The sequence below is a fragment of the Zeugodacus cucurbitae genome, chromosome 3, assembly GCF_028554725.1.
Source record: "Zeugodacus cucurbitae isolate PBARC_wt_2022May chromosome 3, idZeuCucr1.2, whole genome shotgun sequence".
Classification (NCBI taxonomy): Eukaryota; Metazoa; Arthropoda; class Insecta; order Diptera; family Tephritidae; genus Zeugodacus; species Zeugodacus cucurbitae.
This window is the reverse complement of record NC_071668.1, coordinates 26050033-26073408: the sequence shown is the minus strand read 5'-3', so window position 1 is coordinate 26073408 and position 23376 is coordinate 26050033. Positions and strand designations below refer to the sequence as shown.

The window sequence follows — 23376 nt, the reverse complement described above, 5'->3', positions numbered from 1 at the left end:
AAAGCTATGAAACCTTTAAGATTTACAACCACAAAAATTAGAAAACTTAAAAAAGAACGGATAATATAGTTTTAAAAGCGATCAACCCCAAGAAAAATGTTTTGAAATTTCAAATAGAATTGTGGATATAATTTTTGAAGGCTAGGATATAAAGTTTATTTAGATGCATTACGTCTTAATTAATAAGATCTTATTTGTCAAGGTCTTCAATTAGGGCTTTTCTGTTTGAATTTAAAGATTGAGATTGCTAGTGCACCATTGGAATTAGAACACTTTCAACCAGAAACACATTTTACAACACTGATTTCCAAACAGCTGAGCACAACTATTTCCATGAATTTGGGAAACATAAAAGAAACGCAAGAAAAAAGCTTTTGGTCTCACAAAAAAGTTTTGGAAATGTTTAAAATATTTTGCAAACGAGCATTAGCAGTTTTGTTTAAATAAACAATATTTAACATTTAAGAAGCATAGAGTTCCAAACTTGAGCGCTTTATACTTCACCTGCATAGAAGGTAAATATACTATTTTCAGTATTGAAAATACAAATTCATTCCAATTGACCGACTGAGCTACTGGAGAGGAAGACGCAAACTCTTTGGATACACGAGTTAAAGCGAGAAGGCAACAGAGAGTGTCATCGCAAGTGGGCAGTAAAGAGCACCCCGGTTGCAAGAAATCTTATGTACTTCCTCTACACTTGCGTTTCATTTGCAGTTTGTTCTTGAAATTGCAACAACGTTGGGGCGAGTGAGCTGGAGAAAAATTTATGCCGTGAGTTGAGAAAAAATTAAAAATTGATTTGCAGTGAAAATATAAAAAACTGATTAAAGTGGCACGCATAGAATTGTCTCAGAGTGTCAAAAACAAAACAAATGAAGTAAAATTGTGATAACTACGAACAATTCTGGAACGCAAAAGTCTGACTAATACGAAGGTAAAAAACTTTCCATTGCGGAAAAGTCGAATATCTACGTAGCGAATTAAACGATTTGAGATTAAAATTGAATTGACTATTTAAAATCAAATAGTTAACGACAAGCAGTTAGTGTTTTAAATTGAAATCAGTCCAAATTTTATTGAAAACAAAATGGATTTTAATTTTGCCGATTTGAAGAAGGAAGCAGCTGCTACTGCAGAGGATGTGTTCTCTCACACCGCAGATGCAGCTAAGCAAGCAACAAATGCAACATATGATTTATTAAGTGGAGGTGGGGGCCGTGCTTCGACGGGAGCACAAGATGACAACTCACACACAGAGCATTACTTCGCCAACGAGCAAAAGGACATTGATTTTGAACATGTTGACCCACAAGCATTCGTGCAGCGTATGTCTGCCGGTGCAAAGGAGGCGCAAGAAGAATTGGACGCCAAGTTCGCACAACGCACAAATGATTTCGATGATTTTTTGACCAATGCATCCAAGGACTTACACTCCTTTGGATCACAAATTCAGCATGATGCCAAGCAGGGCGTTCATGATTTTATGAACGCTGAACGTGGCATATTTAGTGGCGCCGGTGATATCAACAAACAAGCCGACGTATCAGCACCCACAGCTGTGCCGGTTGCACCTAACAAACCTGCTGAACCCGCTGTTAAAGAGGCCGATTTGCTAAATTTCAGTGTTGGGGATGTAGCTGAAAAACATGCGCCATTGCAACCATTCGAAGAAGATTTTGGCACACACTTTGCACCAACTGCACCTGCAGCTCCGGCAGCTCCGGCAGCTCCTGCAACCACAACAACTACGCTATATGATGATGACCTTGTGCTTGGCAAAGCTTCAAATTCTGCATCAGCCTCCAACAAAAATTCCGACACTGATTCTCCATCTTTGTCATGTAATCCATCGCCGGCAAAGAAGAATCCAGTAACTGCTGCATTGAAAGAACAGGATAATGACAAATTTATATCGTCTGAAGATTTGCTTGGCGATTTCAAAGATGAGCGCACTTCAACACCTGATTTCCAAGCTAAACCAGAAGTCACTAAACCGACTGCTGAAGCTAAACCGGCACCGGTATCAGTGCCCGTCACTGATTTAGATGCCGAAGAGGAAGCTTCTTCTCTATTCTCACAAACGAAACCCTCACAAATCGAAGAAGTTAAAGATGCTGATAACTCTAATAAGACAACGTCATCAGTAACTTTGCCGGTAGCCAGTGCTACAGCTGCAGCTGCACCTAAGCCAGCCGCAGTTAGTGAGCCCATCGCTGCTAAGCCACTCCCACCCACTACAACAAACAACAAAGATACAACTGAAGTTGTCAAACCTAAAACTGCGCCGCCAGTCCCTCCAAAGGAAAGCAAACCAGCTCACCAACAGTTGGATCAACCAAAGATTGTCTCCGTCGAAGAAATATTCTACAAATACGGATTGGGTGAGTAATAATAGTAATACATTTCTTATTAGAAAGTTTGTTTAGTTTGTGTTCCTAAATGGAGACTTAAATTTATTTCGTTCTTTTAATAACAATTTTGTGAATCACTCATTTTTAATGATTGCGTACGCAAAAGTATTTCTGTGAAGTGATTTGTTTTTTATACACATGTGTACCAATATTCCCGTGTCAATTCATACATATTTGTTTGTTAAATTAACTTAAAATTAGTTGGTTATTTTGCGTTGATTTTGTACGGTTAAGTGTACGCAGTTTCAGCCACGTTTGCCACAACACACACACACATTCTATTCATCCTATCTAGCGTGCGTAGTGTTAACTCATTTGCGAAAATGATGTCATATGTTTCTAACCAGTTGTATGCGCACTTATCCCACCGGTATTAACAAATACCATTATGGAAGAACCAGATAAGCAAAGAAATTGCAATTTCTTTTGCCAACATTTTCTTTGCATTGACATACTTTTCTGCACACATACGTTGCAGCAAGGTTAAAGTCATGTGCCGACCGGCAAACGCGGAAAAATAAAACATTAATTGCATTTGGCACTGTGCATGTGTGTATGCATTAATTATATATTTTTTACATATTATATTATTTTATCACCCACTCTATGCCGCATGCTAGTCATTGTACAAGTTTGATTGTCATTTGCATAGCAATGCCAATACAACAAAACGCTCGCCGGCATATGACTCACTTATTATTTTATATTTTATTTTAATTTTTTTTTTCGTTTTATTATATGTTCGTTTGTTTTTTTCTTTCATTTTTTATCGCTTATTACGTTGCTTTGCTCAGTCAGTTGGCTGGCAGTGCCTTTCACAAGCAATCGTGAGCGGGCTTAAAGGCAGCCGGCTAAATGTGGGCTGTCTGCACGGCAACACGCACAAGCATGCCATTCATGCGGTCCAGTTGGTTTCACTGCGAGATTTTCATATTACAATGTTTTCTGCACCTACATACATACATACATATATATATGTTAGTAACTAATCAGTGGATATTCATTGAATTCATCATGCTATTTAATATCAGACAAGTGCATTTTTTTCTACAAAAGTGTAACTGCATATAAATCCTTCTATTCATTGCCAGCAAATGATTGTGTGTAAGATGTACGCAGCTAAAAGCTATAGATGAATCAGTTAAGTGAAATATATGTAGGTGCTTATATGTGCACTGAATATATACATATACGTATGGAAGCCAAAGCATATTAGCAATACAGTTGGACGCACCTAAGTGTGCTTGCACGTTCGTATCGCTGGGTATGGGTTAGATCTAGAACTCGTTGCTAACTAGTGCTGTATGAAAAATTAGAAGAGTAGTTCGGCCTAAACCTGCAGAGCGCTTGTTACATAGCATACTTATATACATATACATATGTACAGGTGCCTCTAATTGTAGTTTGCATTGCTGTCTATTATACTAGAAATGATGTTACACAAAATATGGTATACAATCAAAATTTATATTCTACGTGTGTTATAATCATGCTTTTATGCCAGCTACGCTTACTGCCCATGGAATATATGTACGTAGATTTTGTAGTATAGCGCACAAAAGGTACATCATAACCGTATATAGACAACAACGTGTCTATATAGTTAGTGGTGTACTCATATTTTAGAATTTCATACATTCCGGCAATGCGACGACGATGACTTGGGGGGAAACTTGTTAGTTATTATGTGTTATATGCGCACTATGTATTAACCGATGTGTTGCTTTCCTTTCAATTGTCTGACTAATGAATATATTTCTGTTGTACGAGTATACTATAACCGAAAAGTCAGCGGTAAACGTTTAAGTTTGCGAAATTTTAGTGGCCAACAAAATGTTTAAAAGGTAGAAGGGAAATTGCAAAGCGCTGAAAAATCATTTGTTTCGCTTTTTTCTTCTTTCGTGTATTTCGCCGGCACAAAGTTTATTGGTCTTTTATATTTGCTAATGATGATTCTAAGTTGTATACAGGGTGTGTTTGCTGAAGTTATTCCTTATTCACCAAGCATGTTACCAAGCAACTGTGTTTCATTATAGACATGCCTGAGTATGATGGTATACATGTATTAAAAATTAAAAAAAAAAAAATTGAAAACTAACTCATAATTACAGATGTTTATAGTTCGAAGAATATCTTCATAATTCTTAAGGTATTAGTAAAATGAATTATCTTGAACTTGATATAGCTTCCTTATAACCAAAGTCTCGACATTGTTAGCCATCACTTGAGTTCTTAAAATAAACCGCAGCGTCAGTCTGAAGAATGTATGTGTCTTTTCTCGTTTTTTTTTATTTTTTTGTATATGGTATTATTTTTAAAGTACGGGAATTTTCTTTGTCTGCCAGAAAATGCATTTAGTTCGTTGCCACTTGGTATGTAAAAGATCGCGTTGGGCTCGCAATCGATTTTTGGTCAAACACTTTGGGCGGAAATTGGAAAGAAATATTCCCTGACTAAAATTAGCTTTACCACAAAGCAGCGCAAGGTCAATGTAATGCATGCTATGTTGACAATGTTGAGAAAAATATTGAATTAAATGAAAGTGATTTATTAAACTAAAGGAAAACTTAATATTTAAAATGATATTCATAAGTAAAAGTTGAAAATGTTTAAAAAATTAAAATAATGAAATTAAATTAACAAGCAAATTAACTACAATAAAAAATATGAAAAAGAATAAAAAAGAATAAAAAATTAATAAATAAAATTACATAAAATAAAATAAAAATGAAAATAAAAAAATAAAAGAAAATAAATAGTTAAATAAAAAAATTATAATTTTAATAAGAAAAAATATTAAATAAAACAGCTTTATATATAAATATAAATATATATATATATAAATAAGCTAAATAAATAAATAATTAGAATAAAAAACTTGATAAAGTTAAAAATTCATAATTCATAAAATAAAAAAGTATTAAATAAGAACATATTTGTAATACAGCATCAAAATAAAAAATATTTACTGAAAAAAAAAGAATTTAACAAAAACAAAATATCTACTTAAAACAAATATGCTGCTATTTATAGTTAAAAATATTTAAGAAAAACGATTTTTTTTTGGATTTTTGTCGAATTTACTGTCAAAAATTGTCAAGTTAAAATTATTTAATACTAAATATCTAGTACCAAATTTTCTATATAAAATTTAAAAATTATTTGCATTATGTTTTCATCATGCTAATGCTAAATAAATATATTACTGTCAAATTTTTATGAAGTAGGCTGTCGCCAGGCCACAATATACATAGTTGGCACGGTTGCTGACTAGTCATTTGTAGTTGGGGAATATTCGATGAGGGTGTGGCGCCGGAAATTTTCTGTACTAAGAAATCCTATAAATACTTAATTTAGTCATGCATATACTCGAAGTAAACTCAACCAACACGATAATCCAGAAAACACTATTCTGGCTCAATGAATGAATAAATATACATATTTTCCATTAAACTCCGGTTTTTATTACTACACGAATTTTGCTATTTTCCAAACACTGAGCATGTGCCAAATATCGCACACTATGCGCATAATCCACCTCATGAGCAGCGCCAACAACTGTTCACCACACTGCACAGCACTGAGCAAATCATATTTGTGAGCTTGTAACCATCATAACAGAAATGCACTTGCAGAAAAGCAATAAGAGCGTAAACTCTACATACCCTTGTTGAAAATCGATAATGTAGACAAAACAGAGGCAAATCGTCTGTCTGTCATAAACTGTACGAGCAGCCAATCAAGCGAACTAAAATACAACAAAACAACTAATGAACCGGAAGCTTTTTCACATCCCTGCTGTCTACTTTTTATGAGTTCAAGTACCCTGTCTTTTAGTGGTTAGTCGTGGTATTAACTGAAGCAGACACCGGGTCTTGAAATAGAATTGCAAGAAAATAGTAAAAATTCGCCGTGAACTGGAAAGTCTCCACAGCAAATGGCATACGTTATTGACGCACAGGCAATGCGCAGGCCTTTCCTGGGCCCATTGTTGTTGTTGTTCTAAGTAGCAGGTAGTGGTAACATTTTGGCAGGACAAAGGCGACGACAAATTCAGTTACTTGAGTGCTGGCAGCTCAGCTCAGAGTGAGGTAGTTTGCAAGACGATTTGGTGCAGCGAAAACAAATTGCGGATATTTTGTTATTTTTTTTCGATGACGTTCGAAAATCAGCTCAGAAAAAAGTAGTAGCAAAAATACAACCAAAAAGTGCATAATTCCAATATTTATCACTTGGAAATTTGACAAAGTCAAAATTTATGTAAATCAAAAGTAGAAGAAACACGTCGAAAAAAATTCGAAAACGCAGACGTAATACGATTTTGTTTTGCTATTATTGACAGTCGTCGTGGAAATTTTCTACTTTTTATTCGTGCCTGTACAAATGCGTTTTTGTACTACTTTTTAGCGTGTTCATGTTTTTTTATATAATTGTGTAATACAAATTCTATTTTAATATAAAAATAACCCAAAAAAAACAGATACACGTAACTCAATAGTTTAAACTGTCGAAATTGTAATAAACGCGTCGGCTGAAAAATGGATTCGAATGGAGAAATTGCACAGAACGGCGTTTACAAGCAACGTCCATTGATTTGCTCGCTTTTAGATCCCAGTAAGTGAAAATATGCATACAAAACTACATACACACATACACTTAGATTAATACATATCTAAAATACCTGTACATTATATGCTTGGCGTACGGTTGTGCTCTTTCACACGCCGCGGCGCTGTACTTCCATAACTACTTATATACATATATACGCTTGTACATACATACATACATACATTCAGTGATATATATGTGCCCACCTTTCCCTGTACCTAACCTACATTAAATAGTATGGTCTGTGGTGTAACAACAATTAGTGCACATACTAATGCCTACTTTAGCGAGTAATGCTAGAGGTTTTTTCCTTCATTTTTATTGTTAACCCATTCTTCATTTATTATTCTTTATGTTTCTACCGTCCACTTGGTGAAAGGTCTATAACTGTGTGCTTCCCAGCGTAATTTCTATTTAATTTTAAATCTCAATTGCAACAACAATAATTGGAGTCTATAAATTTAAGCAGCTTAAGCAACTACAGACTTTTCCCAGAAAATTAGTTTAAAAATTAAATGAAATTACGCTGTTGTAAAGTGTAGCATTTATTAATAAATATGATGCTGCAATTTGATTGTAAATATATATATAATGTACATATCTACATACTATATATAAACGCATTTCTTTATTACTTTTGTTGTTTAGTTCTACTTTCTTTTTACCTTTTTTATTACTTATTATCTTGCGCTTAATGACTTAAATTAATTGTTTCCAATACACACACATACTTACCTACTAACTTTAGTCAGTATAAGTAAAACAAAAATCAATATATATATTTCAGATGCCTGGTTCAAGCCGGAACGCTTACATCCACGTGGTAAGTATTTTTTTGCGGCATAAGAAAAGTGCGGTGACTAAGCAACAAATCGAAGAGAATTTTATACAAATTTCGAAATATTATATGTGTCTCCTTCTATTGCAATATAAATATCTTATATGCAGCTAGCTTCTGTATGAGCTGCTAGTGAGAGTACATATAAATTTACTATATCGAATTGTTAATGTTTTTGTTGCGGCAGAAAGCAATCTGGAAATAATTTTCAGAATTGCCGAGTTACAGTCCTTAGACAGATAGATAAACGGTTCCATTCCGGTTACGTACGAGCCTTTGGGTATTTTTAGCCAAACACTGATTAAAAAATCTATTATTTTTTTGCTAACAAATCGCTTTAGGATCTTTTTAATAATGTTCAATTCGGTCTCAAAAATATAATTCCAAAAATTGGACCCCTAGACGTAATTTTATTTCAAAATCTTTATATATAATATATAAAATTCTTCTGTACGTGTGCATGTCACTGAACTTGTTGTTGTTGTTATATCGATTATCTATCCCTGCCGGAAGCATAAATCTAGTTGTCGTCGAGGTCATCTAACGGGAGGACCAGGAAACATGCTGTTTCGACGGGGTCGAACCAAAGGGAAAGGGGTGTTAGATGAGTAGGGTTCGTTGGGCATGCAAAAAGATGGTTAGTGTCATTCGGGCACTCGTTGCATGCAAGACATGTATTTTGTATGTCGGGGTTCAGTCTGGATAAGTAGCAGTTTAACCTGCTAAAATATCCAGATCGAAGTAGCGCAAGGGTCACTCTGGTTTCACACGGCAACTCGAGCTCTTCGTCTGCTAAAGGTGGTGGTTTGGTTACAAGGACGCCATTCACTGGAAGGGAGTCAAGGAAGGTGTTAATAGCTCCACTGTAAATGGCGTTTAGAGCGTGTCTGAAACTGTTTGCGTCTGCAGTCTGGTCGGTTTATTGTTCAAGATCGAACTCCTAAACGGCTGGACCGATTTCAATGAAATTTTTTGTGTGTCTTAAGCTGTATTCGAGAATGGTTTGTATTTCGGTCCAATTTAAATAGTGCATTTAATAAATTTTAAATTTGTAAATTTTTTGGATGTTTTATATTGGCTAAAAATAGATGCCGCACTTGCTACTGTATAGAAACCGCGTAAATGTACATATATAAAATTGTTTTGGAAAATGTTTTACAATTGGAGTTCGCTGCTATCGGTGTACCAAATCTTCAATCCAATTGTATATTAATTTCAGTTTGTCCCAACAACAAATATCCTAATATCCTTTCCTTAATATCCTAATAGCTTTAAATATCATGCAAGACAACATCTGTCGCGTCCGTTAGTGTCAATATACATCTAACACATGCACCCTAAAACATATTAAATAAAGCCCGAAAGACAAAAATTCTTTTATTTTTTCTCAATTGTTTTTTGAGTGATCGAGATTGGCCTAACCCTGAAAATTAAGATTTGTGTGACTCAGCGATACATTTAAACCACTAAGTTTGTACATATATGTATGTAAATATTTTTGTAATGAAATTTAATTTCCTGGGAATCTCATATTTTCTAATACCAATTTTCAATTCCTCCTTTATCCTTCTTGGCTCTTTGGACTAAGACTCTTTACTACCTGCAATTCAAATGTTTAAAATAGTTTCATAACCCCGCTTATTGGTAAACGCCTAAAAGTAGATATGTCTATACTGCTTTGTCTATCAAACTCATTGAATTTCGCAACCAATTTTGCCTATTTCGTTAGGTTTGTTGTATATTTATGTAAAAAGTAATGGTTATATATAAGTATATAGTGCTTAACTATGTATTCACATAGAGAAGATTTGCTGAAACTAATTCATATATACAAACAAAGAAGGGCTTTCTCTTGCTCTTGCAAAATCCTTGCAGTGGCTGCAAAAATAAAAAATCCACCTATTGAGTTCTTTCAACCTACAACGTATGGAGGGCTTCTATTTTTTATTTTTATATTTTTGATTCTTTATTTAAATTTTTTTTATTATTCAGCTACACTTTCGGATATCCATTGGTTGAGTGCTTGTTAGGCGCTTGTCGTATATTGCTATTTGCAGTTAGTGTAGCGCAGGCAATGAGGCTTTTTGCAAGCTCATCCTTTTCGTATTTTCAATTGGCACTTTAAAGAGCACAATCGTTTTGAATTGCTTAGGTCATTCGATGACTATCATTGTAATGTGGTACTTGCTTTCTATTTAGCCTGGTTGCTTCAAGGTGATATGTATTAAGCTAACAGAAGATTAAAAATAGTGAAATAGCTTTTTTTAGCTTTTTTCCATTTTTAATTTTACGTTTTATTTAATTTAATTTTTTTTTTAAGAATTTTATTTTTTTTTTTTTTAATATTTTCATTTCGTTATCTCTATTATTTTTCAACGCATTGTAAACTTTAATGAAGCTAATATATATCAACAATAACTATATAAATTTACATACATCTGTATATTGGGTTCAATGAACCGCAATTGCAACCACGAAACCGCCAGGCTTGTCCTTTTACTAAGTCTATTTGTTATTTTGCATGTAAATCGCTTCCGTTGGCGCCACCTTAGCTAAAAGGCGGTGGTGCTATCCTGCCTACAGGAATGTATGAATCTTTTATTAAGCTTTAAATTTCTACCGCCATCTAAATGGGGTCGTAGCGTATTCGATGTCTGTCCAAACAAAAATAACATGAAGGAAGTGCTTTATTACTAGACAACGTCCATTGGCTTTGTATATAGTAAACTAACTCTTTTACATACGAATGAATTTACATAAAGATTAACAACTAAAACTTTAAGTTGAAGCCTATAACAACAGGGTGATTCATTGTTGTTGTAATGATAACATATTCCCCCTCAAATTTATAGAAGTTTTTTCGAAGTGACAGTGCTTGGTCGAATACGATTAGGATTCAGTGGCAAAGCCTACAAAATATTTTTATAAAATAATTTGTATTGAAGAATTTCCTAAAATTCTATAGAACCAGAATTTCAGTAAAGTCACCCTGTATATTCGAATATCCTCTACACTTTGTTATAATTAGTAAAATGCCTGTAAACATATTTTTATTACACTTCTTGTTTTAATTACTGAGTACTATAACAACAGGGTGATTCATTGTTGTTGTAATGATAATATATTCCCCCTCAAATTTATAGAAGTTTTTTCGAAGTGACAGTGCTTATTCGAATACGATTACTATTCCGTGGCAAAGCCTACAAAATATTTTTATAAAATAATTTGTATTGAAGAATTTCCTAAAATTCTATAGAACCAGAATTTCAGTAAAGTCACCCTGTATATTCGAATATCCTCTACACTTTGTTATAATTAGTAAAATGCATGTAAACATATTTTTATTACACTTCTTGTTTTAATTACTGAGTAAACAGCGGAACGAAATGTCCATAAACTTACAGACATATATTTATATAGATTAGTATACTAGAAGAGCTATTTCTCATCAATTTGCTGGTAAATAGCGCAGCTCCAACGTTTGACAAGACCAACATAGCCCAGTGGTAGGGCTATGGGGATATATTGTGAAATAGTCATCTCTATTTTATAGCTTACTAGAGTACATATGTACTTAATATATGTAAATATATATACATCTATTTTATAAGGTAAACTGCATTGCCTCGTTATGCCTGTAAACTACTCGTCGTATACCTTTATTTATTTAATTTTACAATTATACCTTTATGCCAACGACTGGCTTTCTAGCGTTGCACAAACATTTACTTTTTTGCTCGCTCAATTGTCTCATTTTCGCTTTTGTCCAATTCGCGGCCGATGACGTCGGTTGCATCTTAGAATGGCGGTGTAAATGCAGAGTAGTTACACGCTTGAGATTTTAGTATTTATTTTACGAAAGTTATCCATATGGAACTTGTGAACTGCTCTTAATATTACATACAGACAGAATGAAATTAAGCTGATTAAATTTAATGCGAAAATTTTTAATTTATTATTCATAAATATTATTTTTAGAGCCAATTGGCGAATATACATCTTGAGTCACTATCTCTACTCTAGTTGACTACTTTACAAAAGACTCTAAATTTCAAAACTATTGCTTTTTAACCGCAAGTGTATGTTAATCTGCATACACCTTCTTCCAACAAGCTTTCCACCCAAACACATCTCCCTGTCTCTGAATGTCTGAATTTATTCTTTCTTTATTGGAAGCTGACACGAATAGACAGTTATGTAGATTCCTATATATTTCGAAACCCATTTATGGGCATCGCATAATTTGAGTTGTTCACCCATTGAGCACACAAGTGCTTTTATTTATGCTTGAATGATTTGTTCTTCAACAATCTGTCCTATATTGTAACAGGTTATTATTTTGTTTCTGCTACCCACGCCAAATACCACAAGTGTACCAACCAAGTGGAGATCAAATAATGATGGAAAATATTAGTAGATAATATAAAAAAATCATGATTTGTTTTAAAATCTCTCTTCAGTATAAATTAAAGATTATAAAAATTGTGCTTTTTTGGTTTAATTAGAAACTAATCTAACTAGTTCTTTAACCATTTTATTTTCAAATGCCTTATCTTATATTTTCTTATGTTCAGACTCGCTCCATGTGTACAACAACAAAACTATGTTATTACAAGTTCAATTTGAAGACAAAGCGCCATGACTCAATTATCAATTATTCTACATCACTCATAGTTGGGTGGGGCATAACTGGTTAACATTTGGTTTTTTGAATAAAAAGGTGTTGCTCCTCCTTTATAGATTACGTCAATCAAAGTTGATGCTTCTTTGAAATTAAGTGAAATTATGATCCCATCTCCAATGCGATATTTTCCTAGAATATAACACCAATAACTTAAATCATTCAATTTAATTTATTAAGCAAGATACAGAGGCCTCTACATGTGTGGAGTAAGTCAGCAGTAAGTCTTAAATTCATCTTGACACAACTCTCGCGTGATCTGTCAAAAGAAGGATATTGAAAAAAGTAACTGTACTTGGATCACCATATACGACAATAAAATATATACAAATTTTTAAAGTTAGGTTAATCGGTTTTCAATTGTATCTTAATTTGTATCGGATTCAATTCGGCGGATTCAATTTGTATCTTATCTATATTGGTCAATATGTGAGTTCTCTTTATAAAGTTAGTGCCAAAAAAGTATTGTGTATCGTTTCATACTTCCCTTAGCCCCAATATAAGGTATTCAATGTACGAATGCTCCCTCCGGAACTTAACCCTTCCTTAATTGTTTAAATTTTGTTTCGAATTTAAACTATTTTTGGTCTTATCACTTATAAACATGGATATACATTTCTCCAGCGGTTAATTTACCACAACTCTAGTTGGCATACACGATCACCAATCGTATGTAGTGTATAACCCTTTAATAATTTGTATTAATTTTGCACCTTTTCTTTATTATTTTTTTGCGAAAATATTCTAATTAACATATAATTAAATTCTCATACGTATGTATTAAAATTCTGAGACGCAAAAATATTCCCAATCAAACTATGCACCTTCACAGGCACAAATCGAGTCACTGGCGGGATGAGATCATTTTTTGTTTGCCGAGTTTGTATGTAATTGAATTAATTTGCACTTATTTACGAGAACGGCAGCGGAGAATATTAACGAATTTGTTTACTGTACCATTTTTGTGCATGAGTATGAGTACAGCGATAAAAAGTGAAAAGCAGTAAAAATACATTTGCGGGAATGAGGGATTTAGATAAGCGAAAATGTTAAAAATAAATATCGATATGCACTTTCTCACCCACCACAGGCGGCTCTTATCGTTTATTTGTGGCGTTTTGGCATACAAATTAATTGTGTTTCAGTTATGCATGTATCCGAAAGAGCGCTTTTAAAATCATCTAGAATATAATGTATTACTAATACTAATGTATTAAATTGTGCACCATTTTGCGTTCAATTTAAAGCATTTATCGTTATGTAAACAAAACCAAAGTTCAAAACTTATAATTATTGACGTATATTTGCAGAGCAATGCATAATAGATAAGGCAATTGAAGTACACAAATCGTTAATACTAATTGAGTTGTGATAAGTTACAAAACAACCTCTTTCATATATATATAAATGAGAATTATAACTCACTAAGGAAAAATAGTAATTAGTGATAACTTGAGTAAAAATTAAGATATCTTAATGGAACTTGGAACACATATTCCTTGGCACTCTGAGGAGGTTGCTTTCGAAAATGGGCAAAATCGGTCCATTGCCACGCCCACAAAATGGCGAAAACTTATGACCTATACAGTGTCATAACTAAGCCATAAATAAAGTTATGAAAATAAAATTTGGAACATAGGATCGCATTAGGGAAGGGCACATTTGGATGTAATTTTTTTTTTTTAACCACCTCCCATACAAAGGTTAGGTTGAAAATTACTAAAAGTACGTTAACTCACTAACGACAAACGTCAGAAACACTAAATTTTACAGAAGAAATATCAGAAAGAAACTGCACTCAGATTTTTTTTACAAAATGGAAAATGGGCGTGGTGTTGCTCACTTATGGGTCAAACACCATATCTCAAGAACTACTCGATCGATTTCGGAAATTCGGTATATAACACTTTCTTGACACCCTGATGAATATGGGCGAAATCGGTTCACAACCACGACTACTTCCCATATAACGCAATTTTGAATTTTTCTGATTCGTTCACTTTATAATACATACATTAAGAACCAATGAATATAGGGAAATAATACTTTACACAAATACTGTATTTGAGCTGTGACATCACTTCAAATCGATTGAAATCGGTTCAGGAATTACCTCAGTCCCCATATACTATTTATGATGATTTTCGTTATTCTATTGAATTTTATACAGAATATATGGGTCGAATTGTGTTATCTTTATAAATTTACATCAATAAATTGCACCCGAACTTAGCCTTTCCTTACTTGTTATTATTATATTTATATTAATCTCCGAAATTAGAAAAAATTAGTTTACCCAATTAATGATCAATTTTATCAATTCAAAAAAAAAATATCTAAATGAGCCTGATCTAATGAATATGAGATACGATTTTTTGTCCGTTTTAAATGAAGGGACAGACTCACAATAACCAACTCATCTTTCTGATATCAACTTTACATAAGACTTTATTAGCACTCCTATCAACTTACAAGAACGGATTCTCTCTTCAAATATTTAAGAAAAATATATTCTATCGAATTTCAAAATATACTATACTGATCAATACTTTACCAACGTAATTAATCCAAAAACAATCTGGCATCACTGCCATCGAACCTTTTAGCGCTCAGAACTTGTTCGTTGCTGCATTTCAGATCTAACAAGTTACCTGCGAGCAATTTCTCATAAATAAATGAGCTCTATCAAAATTTTCAAAACTCTTTGTTTAGTTTTCTAGAGAGGTGACTCTCATTTCTTAATTCATTCATTAAATGTTGCTTGGCTCTCTTATTCTACCATAGTTTGTTCTTAAACATTTTCATATAAATTCTATTTGTTTAATTTGCTAAAATACAGCGCCGCAGTCAGGTACACACACTGGCATTATATTTTAGTTTGTATGTTAATTTTTAGCCATTTTGCTTCTACGTACTTTCGTCTAATTATAGCATTTCAGGCATTTTCGTTTTTTCGCACGCGGTCCAATCGGTCTAACAAGCGTGACATTTAGTTTTTCTATTTTGTTTTGCGAAATACCGAATCCCAGTAGCTTTTTGCTCATTAAGGCACCTGGTGTATAAATCATACATGCATACGTTTTTTGTGACGGAAAGGGTGATTATATGGGCAGTGGTTAGAATTAAGCGGAACATGAATGCTCAGTGACATTGTAACGACTGTGACAGGATTTCACTTTATTTGATACGTACACATGTAAAGTGTTTTTTAGAGTTACAGAAATATTTTTTTTTATTTCAAATAAAATTAATGAAATTGTCAATAATATGGATTTTTTATGTAATTTATGGTCTATACTGTGTCGTAGAAAGATTCCTTCTAATTTAAATTGAAATTTCCATAATTTTTTTGTCAAAACGACCATTGATTTGAAAAAAAAATATCCTAACTTTTAATGTTCCAGTGGGAGTCTTTGTACGGTAATTGGGTTTGACAGCTATCCTTCTAGGCCTTTCAATATCTCTAAAAATACCAATTTATTATTTCATCAATTGATTCATGGCTATAATTTATTATAACTAAATATAGGATAGGGTGGAAGTTTTCTATGATCAATTTAAATAAATCATGCGTGCATTTTCATTACACTTACGTATATTTCTAAATTCGAACTCATTCTTAGTTTTGACAATAATAAAGAATCATTTGATTAATTTTCAACAGTTTCAAAAGCTAAGATTTTCACCGAGGTATTTTATGATTATCACCGAATTAATCCCGATACCACAAATTAAGTTGTGTTTTGACTGTTTTCAGCGTTAATTTCTATCAAAAGAGTAATGATCCTCTTCGTTATCTTTTTTTGTAAAAAAACTGAGAAATTGCTGTCTGACAACTGTCAGTACGAGTTATAGAATATTAACATTAAAGCATTTGATTTATTTACTTAAGACAAGGAACTAGTGCGCGTAATTAACTGTGAAGGGTGATAATGACCATAGTATTATGGGATCTCAAAGAATCCTGAGAAACTATATTATGTTATAAATATTCACTGACTCTTATAGTGATTCATATTGGTAAAAATGTAATGATGTCGAAAATATAAAATCTAGCATACCGAGAATCAGAATTTAGTTCATCTTCTCTCTAAAAAAAAGTAGAAAGATTACATACAACTTCTTGTAAAGAATCTATACATTCTCATATATCTACTGTCGTTGCAATATTTATTATTATATCGTTTGTAAATTTGAATATTATCTTTTAAGTTATGCCCTTCAAAGAAAAAATATTAAAATTTCACACTCTCATTATTGCTTTTAATAATTCTGGTTATATATGTAAACAGATAACTAAAAGTGGAAAAATTCCAGCCAAAAACACAAGGGACTATCAGAAAAAACAACAGCTGTTGATAAGATGGCGATAATATTTGGACTTTTGTCTAATACTCGTCCCAAATGTTTCTAATTTTCTTTTACTAATCATCTTTGCATACCTGCTATTTAAGAATTATTGGGAAGAAGGATGAGTAGTCAAAAGAGTTCGTGTAAATTACGATATTCGAAGGAACCCAACACATTCCATTGGCAATTATTGACTACCTGTGCTCGAAACTCACAGAATATCTACATTTTTCCTATCGTAGGGTGTGCTGTGTATGTGTAATGCCGAATGCATTTGCATTTGTTGTTGTATCCCTACGAATGCATTTATGATATTGCAACTCTGCTTACCCAGCTAGCTGACTTTTCGCTGTCGCTTTTCAGACGCAGTGAGCGAGTGAGTGCTCTCTGATTTTTGTTGTGACTCTTGGCGCTCAGCGATGCCACAGTCAGCTGCTGCACATGTGTTTCTCCACTGTGCTGTTGTTGCGCTCCCTACAAATGTGCATAGATACGTGAGTGAAAACCGGCCTGCACGGTTGGCTTCCCTCTGGTTATCTTGTCTGTATGATTGACTGCCTGCCTGCCTGCCTAACATCGTTGCATATACATTTTAACATGCTTACTTACTTACTTCTAAGTAAATGCATCGGTAGTGTTTACATTTGCCATTACAACTAACCTCTTTATTTACACAAGGGTACCCATATATTAGAAAAAAAATAGTACAACAATGGCGTAGTTTTGTTGCTATTACTGTGCTGTGAGTTAAATGGCGATCTTTTATAGTAGTGATCGTGCACGGTTTGAATATATTATATTGCTTTATGCCCTTATATTCAACTTACTTGACTTTGCTCACACTGTCGCCTGCTGATCATTATTTGGTACACTAACACATTCGGAAAAAATATTTTAAATCAATTCTGTAGTGCCGAACAGAATTACAATTCGTGGCGTACGCCCAAAAGTTGTCATCACATCGCTCAGCGGCGCGGCATGTACGTAGTGCACCTACCTCCCTGTACTAGGCACACCGTGCCGTTGTCGTATTGCAGTCATTGTTGTTGTTGTTTTTTGCTTTTCAAGCAGCTCCTCAATTCTGTAACCAACCCCTGTCGAGTATATTTGTTGTTTGCTTTGTTGTTGCACACGAGTTGCTAGTGTGTGTCGATCGTTGTCTGGCTAAGGTTCGTGTTCTAGTCGTCAGCTGTGCGTGCTTCATGTAAGATTAATTTTTCGTATCTCCGAAATTTAAAGCAATTGTGATTTCAATGATTTCCAGTGATTAGATGAAATTATTTTGGAAGAATTATTGATTAAAAACATAAACAAATAATTTTCTTGAAAATTGTGAGGAATAATGTGTGTAGTGTTTCAAAGTGGGTTGGACGTTGAGCGATATGTATGAGGCGTATATTGCGGAAAGAAAATAATGAGCTGTAATTAAAAAAAAATCTTTTTTCCTTAAAAACGTCTCGTGAAAGATTACAATGAGTTGCAATTTTTTTTTTTAATTTCGTTTTCCATTAATTTTTTATTTTTTTTTTTTTAAATACACCGAAAAGCCAGCATTTTTGACGTGTTTCTACGCTGACATTTTGTCAAAATTCGCTTGAGTCTATTTTAGAAAAACACGCATTTGTTGTTGGCATAATTTATGCGATTCCCTCTGCGTATTGTACATTTCATATTACGCTTGTAGTATTGTTTGCCTCATGAGCGGAAAATTCTGTGTGCGAGCTGTTTTTAATATAGATCGAGCCAAGCGCATCCGCTCGCAGCCCTTCAGTCTGCCACAAAACGAAACGAAGGTGTACGCACACACATAATTCGCGCGACAAATCCCGTGCTACGGAAACGAATATTTAAGTAAAAACGAATTTTATTAATTTTTTTTTATTAAATATCGCACTCGGAATTTGTAATTTATTTCATAATTAATTTTGTCTATTTGTAATCAAATTTTTTCCACATCACTGTAGTTCAGTTTTGCTCACGCATTTCGTTGAGAGTCAGCCCTTCCGCGCTCCTTAAATTATGCCTCACTATTAATTATATAATACGCGTGCATTTCTGGCCGTCCAACCCAACTGTAAATCATAGGCGATCGTTTGAAACCCCGCCTGTGACGTCTGTTGGCGTCACTTGTGTAAAACTGATAACCTTTGTTTTTGTAACAAATAGCATTGCCATTGTGTTTGTTGTCTACAATCCAGACATCGTCGGTCTTTATCTTTCCGCCCAAATGGATAGTTGATAATGATATGCGTTCGGGTAGCTGTCGTAGCCGTCGCGTGCATTCAAATCGCCGCTTTCCTACAACGGACTAATTGAATTTTACTTTCAGTTTTTCAAATACTCTCAACGCCCGCAGTTGCGTTTCGTATACGTTTAAGATTTTAAAAATTTACGATTTCTTCGGCGTTTTATTTTCAGTATTTAGCTCTAACGACATAAAACCAAATTCGAAATATCAAACTAAGTTACAGTAAAGTAAAAAGTTTGTTAAGTGTCATTTTTAAACAAATATTGAAACTGCCATGGAACACGTGCAAGGTTTAGTGCAAACTCTCTCCGAATTGAAGGATTTACCGCTCAATCGCGAGTCTTGTAAGTATTTCTGTTTGAAATGAAAATTTTATTTTTCTTTGAAAATTAGTTTTTGTATATGCATCCAAATATTCAAAGCGCAGCATGCAACTCCACAAAGTACCGTTCAAATGCTGCGTACCTATACGCGCCGTATACATTTTAAGGGCAGGTGCATACGATTTTTTAATTGGGTTTCCATCAGCTTTGTTGTTGTTTTGTTGCCCTTTCGCTGCTTCAGTTTGTCTTAATTGTGTTTCTCTTAATTTATTTTGTTGCTATCGTACATAAGTGCTCTCTTACGCGGCATGTTAGCAAGAGATACTCATAATGTGAACATACTGTCTGCATTTTAGTACACTAATGAGCAAAATAAGATAAATTAATTTTTATAGAATTATTGGAATCAATTGATTGATTATTGATTATTTTTGATATTTTTATTTTTTATTGTTTACATTTCAATTGGAGTATTTTCTATGTATTTGGATATCTTTCTAAATTATACAGTTGAACTTTTATAACTCGAAAATATCCATAACTCGAACTCTTAAATTCACAATAGAAATCAAATTTCATAGAAATTTCTTTCCATATATCGAATTTGTCGTCCAGGCCATAATATACAATTTATAATTTTACTACCGAGGCAAGTCCCTATATTGTATTGATATTTTACAGCTTTTTGAAAAATTGTATGTGTTAATGAAAACTTTTATAACAGAAAGTCAGCCTCTCTAATTCGAACTATTTTTGTGGACTATGGTGATTCGAGTTAGGGAAGTTCAATTGTATTTTTAAATTAATCCGATATTTGAGTAATCAATTTGCTCTCTTGGGCATTACAAAACTACAAAGCAGAGCTCACCAAAATCGGTGTAGTCGTCCTTGGGTTGAATTATAAATGGTTTAACTAACCCGATAATATGAATTGTTTAAAAACCTCGTGATAATGTTAATACAAAGAGGGATTTATTTTATTAGAAAGTTTTAGTCCTCAAATTAATTTTTTTCATCATAATCTGATCAACATTTTATTTCTCTCTACTGTAATTAAAAAAAAAAAATTATAATAACATTATTTAAATTAAAATTTTATGTACACCCATCCATATTTGTGTGTATTTGGCAAAAAGTCAAATTATGTCATCAAACAGTAGAATGCCAAATGCGGAACGTAAGCATAAATACACTGCCTAGTGTCATTAACAGTGCAAAGAAATAATTAAATATTGACGTTTGTATATGATATTTGTATAGCTAAAGTGAACTCTAGTAAATTAAAGGTTAAATAAATGGTTCTTCGAGCGTTGCCAGAAATTTTTATTTATAATTTATTTAAAATTATATTTGCATATTGGTTAATCATAAGAAGTTTCTCAAGTTCAAGGGTTAAATATAAAAAATGTTTATGTAACTATGTACTCCGAATATGTCCGTAACCAGTTTTTCGAAATTGTAAAAACAATATTTCAATACGTTTGGAAACTATTATGACGGTTCTTTTTATACTCTCGCAACCTGCTGCACAGAGTATCATAGTTTTGTTCACATAACGGTTGTTTGTGTCACCAAGAAATATAAGAGTTAGATATGGGGTTATATATACATAAATAATCAGGATGACGAGTGGATTTGAAATCCGGATGTCTGTCCGTCCGTCCGTCCGTCTGTCTGTCCGTGCAAGCGATAACTTGAGTAAAAATTAAGATATCTTATTGAAACTTGGAACACATGTTCCTTGGCACCCTGAGGAGGTTGCTTTCGAAAATGGTCCACTGCCACGCCCACAAAATGGTGGAAACCGAAAACCTATGCTGTGTCATAACTAAGCCATAAATAAAGTTATGAAAATGAAATTTGGAACATAGGATCCCATTAGGGAGGGGCACATTTGGATGTAATTTTTTTGGAAAAGTGGGCGTGACCCCGCCCCCAAATAGTTTTTTGTATATAACTCGCAAACCAATAAAGCTATATAAACCAAACTTTCTGCAGTCGTTTATTTTAGCCATTTCCTTATACAGTCCAAAAATGAAAGAAATCGGATAATAACCACGCCCACCTCCCATACAAAGGTTAGGTTGAAAATTACTAAAAGTGGGTTATCTCACTAACGAGAAACATCAGAAACACCAAATTTTACATAAGGAATGGCAGAAGGAAGCTGCACTGAGATTTTTTTACAAGATGGAAAATGGGCGTGGCGTCGCCCACTTATGGGTCAAAAACCATATCTCAGGAACTACTCGACCGATTTCAATGAAACTTGGTTTGTAATAGTTTCCTTACATCCCAATGATATGTTGTGAAAATTGGCCAAATCGCTTCACAACCACGCCTACTTCCTATATACCAGAACTTAGAAGATGATCTGAATCGTTTACTTTACAATATATAAAGTAAGCACTAGTGAAGATATCGGTGCAAACCTTTGCACAAATACTGTATTTATAGTGTGGCAGCCCATTTCTAAAAATCGCCGAAATCGGACCATAGGTTTTCAAGGCCCCATATATCGAACATGAGGACCTCGGTGCTTCTAACCTAATATTAGGGTTTCCAACTTTCAATGGACTTTATGCAATATTTATGACGAATATGTAGGTCAAATTGTGTATTATATAATATTAAATAAATAAATTGCGAGAGTATAAAATGTTCGGTTGCACCCGAACTTAGCCCTTCCTTACTTGTTATTCGTGCATTTATTTTCAAAACTAAAAAACTAAAGCAACTTCATGTACAATTAAAAAAAAAAAAAAACAATTAAAATTCTGTAAATTAAAAAAAAAAATAAACCAATCATGCCTTTATAATTATGAAATTATACTTCAGACGTCATCGAGTCGCCATTTCTGTACTCGCTATTGTTGGGCACTACTGTTAGTCGAGATTGTACTTGCAATAATTCAGTTAGCGAATTAAATTCGTCATTACAGTGGTATACCCGCTTACCACAGTGCTACCAAATTTTGTTTTAGAAGTTGTAGAAAAGTTTTGCTATTGTGAATACCTCAAATGTCAAAATGACCAAAATAACAAGTGAATGAGAGTTTTAAATTTTCGAGGAAAGAAAAAAAATTAAAAACATGTTTTTATGAAGTATCCCTATTCTTATGACGCTAACTGTACTACGTGCTATTTGTACTACATGTATTAGTGAAATATGCGCATATGCATGTTAGCCACTACAAACTAAGCTACGTTAGCAATGTGAAACCACCCCAGAAATTTATCCAGGCCATACAGTCAACGTTTGCTTGGTCATGATGTCATCATTATGTGAAATTATAAGGCTACAAACCAAAGTAAAATGCAAAACGCAGTTAAACTAACAATACGACATTCCAACATTTCAAATAATTCGACGCAAATCGAATATGCCAAGAGAGTTCTAACGGCAGTCAAGTGCATATGTCGCTGTATTCTATAATACAATTGTACAGAGTAAATCACACTCGCATTATTTAAATTAATATAATAATTACGCCGCAATTTTCACTACGAAATGCATTTATTCACATACATACATAGGTATAATAGCGAGTTCTGCGAGTACGAGTCAATGCTAAAAATGAAAACCTATACAAAAACTGTAGTCTAGTATATACTCCATGCAAACATCAATAAATTACAACCAGATAAGTGCTGGCATTAACCTCCCCATTGCAAGCTTGCACCTAGCCGTTGTTGCATTCGCCGCCGCTGCAGTAATCATTACATCGATTGTAGCGCTCACATTTGCTGCTGGTTCTATATGCATACGTTCAATGACCGCGCTGTTGTGGTCAGCTTTTGTACCTATTTTTATGTGCATATGTTTGTCAATTGTCTGTTTCTACATGGCGAAAATTGTGGCCTAGCGAAAAGCTAACGGTGAACAAGCTCAAAGTTAAAGAAACTTTTAATAG

General features: G+C 33.6%; 1 protein-coding gene across 8 annotated transcripts in view; it reads left to right on the top strand.

The window, feature by feature from the left end:
- The first annotated feature begins 390 nt into the window (after positions 1–390).
- The window catches only part of LOC105214743 (reticulon-1-A), a 33377-nt gene continuing 10391 nt past the window's right edge, over positions 391–23376 (top strand). The window contains exons 1-2 of one of the 8 annotated variants that reach the window (XM_011188325.3): positions 391–2384; positions 7810–7845. In XM_011188325.3, the coding sequence (XP_011186627.2) occupies positions 1091–2384; positions 7810–7845 (1330 nt within the window). In that variant the 5' untranslated portion in view covers positions 391–1090. Of the gene's footprint in view, positions 2385–6512; positions 7029–7809; positions 7846–17945; positions 18096–18204; positions 18224–18723; positions 18743–19234; positions 19484–23376 lie in introns of those variants that run through there. The other 7 variants (XM_011188328.3, XM_011188333.3, XM_029041978.2 and 4 more) reach the window with 7 other exon arrangements.